This window comes from Haplochromis burtoni, unplaced genomic scaffold (assembly GCF_018398535.1).
Source record: "Haplochromis burtoni strain Fernald_Lab_line unplaced genomic scaffold, NCSU_Asbu1 Contig_75, whole genome shotgun sequence".
NCBI classification, from domain to species: Eukaryota; Metazoa; Chordata; class Actinopteri; order Cichliformes; family Cichlidae; genus Haplochromis; species Haplochromis burtoni.
The window spans coordinates 1535250-1546363 of NW_024582436.1; the positions used below are offsets into that span (position 1 = coordinate 1535250).

An 11114-nucleotide genomic window follows, 5' to 3' on the forward strand; every position below is an offset into this window, starting at 1 on the left:
TTTTATAACGGAGTCCTTTTATGGAGTTTAACTACGTGTGCCTTTGGTTAAGAAAAATAATTACATGAAAGTTGCACAGAGTACATTCACAAATTTTTATTACAGTGTGAGATCACATGTCCAAAACAATTTTAATTTCAAGACAGGTGACCAGTAAAGCAAAGCAGACAAAGCTTTTGTCATACAGAAGCAAAACTAGAGTGTTTAACACCTGTTAACTCCCAAATAAAGTTCAAATAATAATTATGACAATCATATTTGTGACAAAATTTAAATAATGCTCTCTCGGTCAGCATTTACCATGTGAAGCATTTTTTCCCCAGCCGAATAGTCCAATAAAAGCAAATACAGACAAGCTCTCAGTGAAAACAGGCTTCACATTAGGGCCACTGTTTAATGCACTGCACACATTTTCAAATAAAATAACCAGGAGATGTGTTACTGTACCCTTCAGATGCTAATGTACATGAGCAAAGATATCCACTTCTTCAGTGATGAGAAACAAATACTGTGAAGAGGCTATATTCATTGCACCTCTTGCAACAAGTCTCAGTTATTGTATATGAAATAAAACTTGAGTAAAAAGGAATGAAATCTGGCAGAAATAAACTACATTTTTATTGACATGCAGTGCTGCATAAGGTTTGTCCACTACCAAAAACCTTTAAATATTTAATATGTATACGCCATAAATGCATACTCTTTCTCCATCTTCCTCCCATTACCCCAAGCAGTTGTGTGGCAGATGACCGCCCCTCCCTGAGCCTGGTTCTGCACGAGATTTCTTCCTGTTAAAAGGGAGTTTTTCATTCTCACTGTCACCAAGTGCTCGCTCATAGGGCGTCATGTAATTGTTGGGGTTTTCTCTCTATTACTATAGTTTTACCTTGAAATATAAAGCACTTCAAGGCAACTGTTTTTGTGTGTGTTTTGTTAAAAACGCACACACAAAAACAGGGTCTTTTTCCACTACATTAAAGGAAGTAATAAAATCCCTCCAAGGATCGAGTTTGTGGTAGTGGACTCAAAACATTAGGACCACCTGTATCCAACAAAACCACGGCGATAATAGGTGGAAGCTAAACCCAGCTAAACAAAGAAAAATACCACTGCTGGTTGCTTTTGTTTAACTGAAAAACTGAAATTCATTAAAAAAAGCATAATCCCTATTAATCAATTACACAGGTTTTAACTTCTCTAGTGGCTATAGTATGAAAAAGATCCTTCTAGTAAAGGATAACTTGCACTCTGGTTTTATAAAAGACAAGCCACCAGTTAAGGAAACTTCAAACCCTGACAGAGGGTGAAATAAAGAAATACATTTCTACTCATAATAAACACACAGCGTTTTTATATACAGATGCATTTGACTTCCTTCTTAAAGGAAAAAAACAAAACTGTTTCACTCATCTGACTTGCCAAACCTCTTGACTGAAATGAATGGATGTTTGGAACACAAGAAAAATCTGCAGACAGTGTTTATAATGGGTGAATACTGCTTCCTCTCATGTATACAAGATAGCATGATGAAGAAACAAATGTGGACTAATTGGAAGGGCAGATATCCACAACAGAGAACCAGGGTTTAGAGCTTGAACAGGCAAATAGCAGAAGATACAAATGAAACCTACATAAAAAAATATTTTCATTTTAATGCATCTGAGAAACACAAATGGGTTGGATTTGCATTTCCAGCATGCACTGTAAGCCAACAGCCATACAGACTAGTCTACTGAATCATTACAAATTAATCTGAGCGTGAAGAACTGAGACCGCTGATCTCTACCCTCCAAATTCAGACATTTCTGTGCACTATTTACATAGAATTATTTGATTGTTTTAATTAGAGCTTTACAACTTCAATATGCAGCACTTGGGGATTTGACTCAACAAAGCCCCAGTACAGTATAAATAATCACCATATTTGGTCTCAAGGACCAGGTGTATTCCATCTCATTTGGTATTCATCTAAGGTGCTTAAGAAATCTAAAACTGTACATAAACCTTTTTCCAAAATAGATAAAATCATTTGTCAGGCCAATTTGTGTTTGATGCAGGGGGAGAAAAAAAAAAAAAAACCTCCTCAAAATATAACTTTGAGAAAAAATAAAAATCAATGACATCAATCAACACTGTACACCTTCACGTCACAATTTAGACACCTATATACACACACACACATTTCTTTTTCTCTCCGCCATCTTCCATTTGTTCAACAATCGTGGTTTGTGAGACACGACTGGAGCTCCCCAGGCGAGGAGGACAAACAAAACAACCACTGTTCTTTAAATTAGGTTAAAATGAGGTGTAGGACCCAGCTACTCTTCTGCAAAATTCAGCCACACATGACAAATACACCTTCTGTCACATCCTATGTACAGACAACCATGCGGTCAATGCCATATTGTATTGCAGAGTGCAGAGCTGCTATCTCACACCGGATTTATGTAGGCCAAGTGGTAGCGTAACAACATGCTATTGTGCACCTAATTGTCCCAATTTACTGCTCAATGTTGGAAAACATGTAAACACCCACCCACACGTTCACACATAAATGCACATACTCACACACCCCTCTCACAACACAGATTATCATACCCAGCCTATAATGTACATATAACTCCATTTGCAGTTATAAAAACATTGCTTTTTAGTTAAATTTCCTCTTCTGTGGGTCGAAGCCAGCTTGCTGAATTCCATCTACGGATTAAGCCGAGCAGGAATTCTGTGGCATTTCCATGATAATGTGATAACATTGTGTTGTTGTCGAGTGCCACATTACATCCCTGCACTGCTAACGAGAGTTCAGCAAGTTCATGCTCTCCATGCTGTCATCGAGCTTCCCAGCTGAGGCTTTTCAACGCAACATGGAGGCAATGATTGTTCCGCACCACAAACCCGACATACTGAACTCTGAGCACAGGCTTCACTCTCTACCAGGTCGGCATCATGTCTGGGAACCAGACCCGGCCCAGGTGCTTCGACACCTCCCAGTGAATCTCATCCAGGGAGTATTTGTGATCTGGAATCAGTACCTCCTCCATGATGGACAGCTGGGACAGTCGGCGGCCGCACATTTTAACAAACTCCACAAACGCGCTGCAGGACACTTCGCACTCACCCAGGCCGATAGCTGACAGCTGGGTGCAGTGTTTGGCGATACGGATCAGCTCCTCATCCAGAGGACGCAGGCCGTTGGCGCACACGACCAGCTCCACCAAACGAGGGCAGTGGAGGCCCACTCGGCCCAGGACCTCTTTGCTCACTGAGCGCCCGAAGTAAAGGTGTGTGACCGGGATTTCCTCATTAAAGAAGGGCCCGAACTCGTCCTCATAGAGGAAGAAGTACATGACCAGGTTAAATTTGGGCGAGTGCCGCATCATAGCGTCCCAGCTGCTCTTCTTGATGGTGTGGAAGTGCTGCCCGGGGTTTTCGCTCACCACATCAATTCGCAAGTGTTCCAGGTGGACGTGCTTCTCAGAGGAGAGCGCCAGCAGGAGTTCATCACTCAGGAGGTGGTAGTTTAGCGCTAGCTCTCGGAGCCCGTGACACTGGTCTGCCACACACAGGATTCCTAAAAGCACAGGCAGATCATTTCAATTAATGCGACCAATTCTCAAATCGTGTTTTCACTTTCAATCAAAGAACAGGTTGACTGCATCCCCCTGACAAGTTGCAGTTTAATCAGCAATCATATTGGCTCAGAATTTCAGGAAAAGGGGATTTCTCTCATATAATCTCAGATGGTCCCTCATCAGACCTACAAATTGAAGGATGGTCTAAATGTACTGAGTCATTGAGGTTAAAAGTTAGTTTCCCACTACCAGTTATACAGACATATAGTTTTGACTCTTCTCAGGTTTTTTTAAATAAAGAAATAAAGTTCAGCTATCAACTCATCAGTTATGTCAATACCTAAACAATTTATCTCTCTGAATAAAGTTCTGTGTGATTTTTCAATCAATACAGCGTAAAGTATACAAGTCTTGAGCCACCTCTCGTTTTTTTATACGTTCCTCAAAAATGTAAAATATGTGCAGCAGTTTATTCAAACATTGACGCATAAATGGAAACGCCACGCATAAGGCAAATACAGAGTCTGTGCAACAATAAAGGTGATCAACTTTGGTATGATCGCTTTTATTCTTCAACACAGCCTGAACTCTGTTATGCAAACTTTACTGAAGTAGCCTTCAGCAATAGTTATCCGGGATTCTTGAAGGACATGCTAATTGTTATGTTTGGATGTCGGCTGCCTTTAATGCTGTGGGATCATCTCAACAGAACACTATGTAAAGATGTGTTTCAACAGCTGAGAAGGCCAATCAATGATTGATGGTTTTTCTATCCAGGCATGTTATGTACACAAGATATAGTCATCCTTTGAGTTAGGCGCCTTTTTATGCTTGAGATGATTCATAGGTCAATGTTATAAACAAAAACATTACTTGGAAAATGTTCAGGTACAAGGACTGTAAAGCAGCCAATGTCTGAAGAAAAACTTTGAAAAGACCTTCAGAAGGTCTGACGAACTCCTTGTTTTGCGCCCCCCCCCCCCATTGACACCCAAATTCTGTCTCTCTTTTTTTTTAAGCAAAAAAAAAAAAAAGAAGCAGCAATGAGTGGTGGCTCAAGACTTTTGCACAGCGCTATACTCATTTTCCATTCATGCTGGAAGTAGAAAATAAATAAAAACACATGCACTTAGACTGTACCTGCAGGAGAGACGTGAGGGCAGCTGCTCATTTTCAGCAGTTTCAGGGTGTCGCTGTTGTTGGCCACCAGCACCTTCAGAGATGGATCATCAACTGGCGTGTCGTCAATCTTCAGCGAAGACAACGATTTGGAGTTGACGAACACCACGGTCAGGGCAGAGATGAAGTGAGACTGTGGAAGGACAAACATGACACATTGAATTGTAACGATCTTTAAACCTGACTGACGCCTTCGAAATGCCAGATTTAATCAACTGTGTCTGGAATGATCTTTTACCCAAACATAATCTGTCCCACTAACATAGTTTTTTGGTGGGCCTGGTACGTCAGGCAGACCTCTGTCATGGCTCACACACCACTATTTGTAATTACTGAGACAACCTTAAACTTAGGAATCTGCTACATATAACAATACAAACACAATCTGCAATCTGAGTACAGTAAGAAACCCCAATGTAATCACAATTAGTGGGTTAAGATTACATACAAATTTAATTTGTAGATTTAATCTGTAGACAAGGTAAACAAATTTGAAATAAAGAAATGCGAGGGTGTGTTCATTTGTGTCTACTGCATGGGTGGACCTCTGTTTGAATTAATCTTAAGCTTTGGTGCTGCAGACAGCTAGACTGCATACATCTGTATTACAAACTGAGGACAAGGAAATGGGGAAACCTTTTTGTGCAAAGCATTGGAAGGGTGTCTATTTGACTTTATGGTACATATTATAATAGCAAAAAAGTATTTATGATGAAAATGATGTAATATGTTATTATTTTCCAAAATGTGGAAAAAACAAGTCTTTGTTTTTTTGCATTCAGCTTTCTTTTGGTTCAAATGCTTCAAACAAATGTCCCCTCTGACAGAATGTGAGTAATAATGGCAATTTTGAGAAGATTTTATTATGCCAAAAGGTGTTTTCGCAACTTGGCAACTAGCACCGCATTGTGAGAAAATCCAAGAACAACACGTCCTCTAATATTTATCCACAGTCACACAAAAAGCAGCACAGGCTGTGAGAGGCTTATGCTGTCTTTAAAACAGAAGCTAAAAAGAGCACACCCTGGTGAACGAGTGAGGCCGTTTGCACGTTTCAAGTTCTATGACGTCATCACAGGTTCTTAAACAGCTTTTGAATGTCACAAAGATCTCAAGAGTTCATAAACAAGTGATTTTTTCCTACTTTAATTAACCTAAAAGTTCTTAAACTTGATTTTGAAATATTCAAAAGAATTCAACTAAGATTGTTAAAAACTGGCTCAGGATCTCAAAGGTTTTAAAATGCGAACTGTGACGACAGTGGGTGTGTCAGTTTCTACACATAGCAGAACGTGCAGCAGGTTCCAATCCTTGATCAAACAAACACACCAAAAAAAGAAACGTCCAGCCCTTAGCCTAGTTTGCTCAATGATATCTAGATTCCATGAAACCTGGTTCAAGGAATAGAGCTCATGATATGTAAATAAAGAAAGTCCTGTGTCCTTTTGAAAATGTGGGACTGATAATAAAAGTGTCATTTGCCATGCATAAGAATGCTGCTTTTGAGACCCAATCTCAGATAAGATGAGACTGTGGACGAGAGGGGATGTACACTAAAACAAGAATTCCTTTGATTTTGCTTACAAATCTAAAGAGCAGGACACTGTAAAGACCCAGACTCCTCGTGATTGTGTTAATTATACCTTTGGAACCTCCATGAAACTGGGCCTGGCTGTAGAGATGAGGCCCAAGGTCTTCAGTGAGCAGTTCACCAACTGTGAAAGAATGTCACAAGCTGCCTCTGCAGACTCCATACTACTGTCAACCTGATAAGAACAAGGAAAAGATTGCATATCACTCGAAAAACATCCAAGAAACATTTTTAAACAGAAGCTGCTTATGAACGTTTGAACCCAGAATGAGGGCACACGCAGTTACACAGACATTTTTACCTTGAAGCTGACATACTGCAGGTGATTGGAGTGCCTCTTTATGATCTGCTTAATAAGATCTGGATGTGTGGCTTTTAGATAAGAGCTGGCTGGCTGGTTGAGCTCAAACTCAAAGCATCTCCACAGCTCAGGCATGTGGAAGGCTTGGTTCCACCCACGGCACACCTGGGAGGCATAAGCCCGGTCCAGCAGTGGCAGGTACTGGAAGATATGCAGCAGGAGCTCTTGAGGCAGCCGTGCCCAGTTACAGTCCAGCGACTCAGCAACATGTGGCTCCGAATCCTCGCTCAACTGATTTCGCACCTTCTTGCAAACCTCCGCTGGACTCTCACAGGAGGAGTCATCGCTTCCCTCCTCTCCTCCTTTCATCCGTTTCATCTTTTACAAAATAAAATGCACTGATTAATAAATCTACACATGGCCATTACTTTAGAAACGTGTGCCAATCTTCTGAAAGGTGTCTAATCAAGGACGTCACGAATCAATAAGCTCTAGCTGCAGCCCTGCTGTCCCTGCACTAACAGGTGCAGATTAAATGTGCATGTTTATCACTCTGACGCACTCCGCAAAATAATTAAAACATTCCTAGCAGCTACCATATTGTGCAGATGGTGGGTCTGCAGACATTCCAGCTTTTTAAAAAAAATCTCAGTCTGTTTTCATCCCCTCATGTTTGTGTTTCTCTGAATAATCATCATTTTTCCAAAGTACAACAATTAAAGCCTTTAACTGTTGGATTTATACCGCTCGTTAACGCTCACACCACAAAGTTGCACCGCATGTGACACTGCGTATTTCAGAGAAAACGTGACTGAGGTGACGTTACAGCCACACAACCTTACTTAGGGAAAAATAAACAAACGTTATTGAGCTTGTCAGTGCTATAGTTACAATGAACGCACACAAATGCAATAAAGTGGCTCGTAAAGTTAGCAAGCTAACAGGGGAGTAAATGCAACCGCTAACCAAGTTAACGATTGCTTATTTATTAACGTAAAAGTGTGTTACAAGCTAACAGAGCGACTTAGTTAACTGGTGCTGCAAATTCACTTGATTCGCTGCAAATATACCAAACCCCACTGTACTCACTGGTCATTCATACCAAGTTCTATAAACATTCATTATTTATTTACTAGTGACTACAGTGGCTCTTACCTTGTTTACACACAGCTAGCTTGCTAGCTGTTAGCTAGAAAATCCGACAACTGACTCGACTCTTCAGCCCGGGCCGACGCTGGTAAAGTTCATCAGCAGTAGCCAGGTAACACGCATCGGAGCACGATAAGAGAGCCGTCGGGAAAACGAGAACGAGCGAGAAACGTTTTCAATGAAGAAACACCTCCGCTCGACTGACCTAATTCCTTCGCGGGAGTTACAGAGCGCCCCCCTTGTCCGCCAAACCCGAAATGGCGAAATGTTGTCGTGACAGCAGCGGTGCATTATGGGATACATAATGCAAAATGGCTGTTGGTAAAGATCGTCTCCGTTTGAGTGATAACTCACCCGAATCCTAATAAAATAAAATCGTATACAGCGTGTTTTTTTCCTGTTGGGAGCCTTCATAACGCAATGATTATTTCTAGAGAGCAACAAAATATAATACTGCTTGTTTGAGAAGATTATGTTTTTGAATACAGTAATACTGTTCCAGAGACAGAGAGGGAAACAAACTACAACTAAAATAACAAAATCCATATAAAATGCACGATGATAGTGACAAAGTGGTGAGGTGGGATTAAATCAGGGGTCTGCTCTGACCCCCTTCTTGTTGGCAATGGTGATAGGTTAACCAGAGACTGATGTTTAGGGAATAGGTGGAAGAGAGCCCTGAGGTGGAGGTATGCTCTGGAGGGAAGAGGGGGTGAAAGCTAGTAGAAGACTACAGATTGCATGTGTGTTAATAAGAGGGAGAGGAGAAACAGTGGAGCTAGCAAGAAGAGGATTTTAAATGACTGTGTACAACCATCCAAAGCAATGGCCAGTGCACAAAAGAGGTGAAGAAGAGAGAGGGCGGATAACTGCAAAGGGAATGTTTACAAGATGGTTTGGACTTGCTGGTATTAACAAAAAGGAGGTTGAGGTGAAAGAGACGCTTAGATTTTCACTTCATTAGAAATGAGTATGTCAGAGGGACAGCTCAGCTGGAGACGTGTAGTGAAGCAATATATCCACAATTCCTTCTTGGAGAGTGGATATATTGGACAAAGGAGGTTGAAAATGGAGCTGCCAGACAGGAGGAAAAGAGGAAGACCAAAGAAAAGTTCCAGTCTGGTCAGAGTACAGCCCTGCACACAGTAGAATTCATCCTGCTACTCCTGTCAGCAATAAACACCAGGGACGCCATACTGAGAGGGGCTCTGCAACAGACCTGCAACCTATGCATGGTGCCAGTCTCTTACTCATCTTCCAGCAGTGCACAGACTTACATGCACCTTTTTACTGCACATGTGCCCAAGAAACTTCAACAGGATAAAATAAGAAAAAGTTAGTGTGCTTCATTAGTTAATGTGAATTCAGCACTTAAGGTGCAAGTCTGGAAACACACAGCTAAACCTTTTGAAATGCATTAAAGGTGTGTTATTTAATGCTGCTCAAAGACTAAATCTTTCAACCGTCACACTATTATAGTCAGTATGACAAACCTAACATTTTGACTCTATGATAGGATAACTCATTCTTTTACAGTTTCCCCTCTCTTCATTTGCACCGATGTTTTAGCTTTTCCTCTGAGTCGTGAATACAGAAATGTGACCACTCATTAACGGATGACACGGTGTTTACTTTGCGAAAACAAAGAACCTGGTTTATTACCATTTGACTCCATCCACCACAGATATTACAGAGCAGATTCACAAGTATGAAGCTTTTTTTTTTTTTTTAATTTAAACAGCAGCTGCTTTGTTTCCATACTCCACCCCCCTGACCTCCCCTCTCCCTCCCACTACCCCTGCCTCCTAATAGGGAAAAGCATTACAGGTGCAATATTTTATTTGGTGTGAAGACTGGCACCCTCAAATCATCCAGCTGTAGTCAGTCATACTGTGAGAGGGGTTTTTCATGTCTTAATATAAATTTATCCTTTCTTTTTTTTAAATTACAACCAGGATTTACATCCACCATCGTTCACTGCAGCCGCCAGGATCCATCTTCTCATTTCCAGACAACAGAAGAGATGTGACATTTAGAAGAGGGGGGAAAATTACGACCGTCTACTGTATAAAAATGTACAGTGGCTTTATTGACATACATTCCATAGGTTAAACAGCTGCAAAATAGGAGGCACACCCAGTATTGCACTTCATTAAAAGTTCTGGCTCAAAACATAACCCAGAATATCAAACAAAACTGAAGTGAAGAGTAGCAACTTCGGAATACAGCTATTTTTGAATAGTATCATTATATACAAGATTAGATAAATCGTACACTATTTTCCTCCCAAACATAATGTTCTTAACAGTCTTATCCACCAACTCAACTCCTTTTTTTCTTCTTCTGTCAACCCATGATGCACTTGACAGCGGAGAATACTGTACAAGTTTACGAAAAAGTTTACATACAACAATATTTTAAATTTATAGTTAGGAAGCTGGAAACACGGCCTGCTCCATATTTTCTTTTTTTCAACTTTTTTTCAGACCCACGCTGATCCACAGTTGTCTATATGCAAATTAATTCATATTCAATGTTTAAACTTGTATTGTTACACTTGAGTGATCAGGAGGTGTGCAACGTCTATAGAAGCCGAGGGAATACAACGGCCGCATGCAAACACGTCACAAGAAATTTATTTTTTTCTTCTTTTTTTTTTTCTTTTTAATTCAATTGTTCTTTTGTCCCCCTCCCTCCCCTCACCCATTCAGGTCACTCTGAACCCAAACGAGTTACTGCTCGCGGTCGCAGCGGATCCAAGGATACTGACGGTGGTGAAAGAGCAGACCTGAGGACTCTCGGCGTAGAGCAGAAACCTGGTCCAGTGTCCAGGAGTCTTGGCAATGCAAGAGCCAAACTTGGCGGCTGAGCTTCAGCAGCAGCAGCCAGAAATCACAGTAGACAAACTGGTTTTCAGAAAAAGTCTTGTTGTTTAGAAGGTGTGGGCGTTCCTGCACACCCCGCAGCCAAGAGCAAACTCTTCCCCCGTTGGTGGGTGGACTACATGCAAAGGGCATTCAGTGCCTTCCAGCTGCTTGCCTTTAGGCCCTGTGACAGAGAGGACAACGTTTACACATTAGCATTAAACCTTCTGGTAGGCAAATACAAAAAGAGATCAAGCTACTGTACTCTGGGCAGGTGCAGGGAGCGTAGGACAGGATGTCGAAAATATTTTGTCATCCTAAAGTTATACATCATCATCATCATCATCATCATCGTTTATTTGTATAGCACTTTAAGAACACACCAGGTAGACCAAAGTGCTGAACAACACAGATCAAAACAACAACCAAATTAAAAATACCATAAAATCATTACA

The 11114-nt window shown here is 41.0% G+C and overlaps 2 protein-coding genes across 18 annotated transcripts in view; both read right to left on the reverse strand.

Moving 5' to 3' along the window:
• Positions 1-81: 81 nt before the first annotated feature.
• On the reverse strand, positions 82-8076 carry fbxl3a (F-box and leucine-rich repeat protein 3a). Its single transcript, XM_005935120.3, has 5 exons — positions 7802-8076; positions 6647-7024; positions 6398-6520; positions 4716-4887; positions 82-3574 (listed from the first exon to the last, which is right to left on the reverse strand). Exons 2-5 carry the CDS (start codon positions 7022-7024, stop codon positions 2934-2936), a joined length of 1314 nt encoding a protein of 437 aa, XP_005935182.1. The 5' UTR covers positions 7802-8076; the 3' UTR covers positions 82-2933.
• A 1346-nt stretch (positions 8077-9422) lies between these two features.
• The window catches only part of mycbp2 (MYC binding protein 2), a 61300-nt gene continuing 59608 nt past the window's right edge, over positions 9423-11114 (reverse strand). For all 17 annotated transcript variants that reach the window (XM_014337719.2, XM_014337725.2, XM_014337720.2 and 14 more), the window contains one exon: positions 9423-10843. In XM_014337719.2, the coding sequence (XP_014193205.1) occupies positions 10728-10843 (116 nt within the window). In that variant the 3' untranslated portion in view covers positions 9423-10727. The remainder of the gene's footprint in view (positions 10844-11114) is intronic.

What these genes read in the sequence shown, in the direction of transcription:
- fbxl3a (XM_005935120.3), bottom strand. Translation starts at nt 7,024, where the DNA reads ATGAAACGGATGAAAGGAGGAGAGGAGGGAAGCGATGACTCCTCCTGT. An exon ending in TGCAGTATGTCAGCTTCAAG is followed by an intron (nt 6,521 to 6,646) that starts GTAAAAATGTCT and finishes TGTTCTTATCAG; the next exon opens with GTTGACAGTAGTATGGAGTC. An exon ending in CCCTCACGTCTCTCCTGCAG is followed by an intron (nt 3,575 to 4,715) that starts GTACAGTCTAAG and finishes CTGTGCTTTTAG; the next exon opens with GAATCCTGTGTGTGGCAGAC.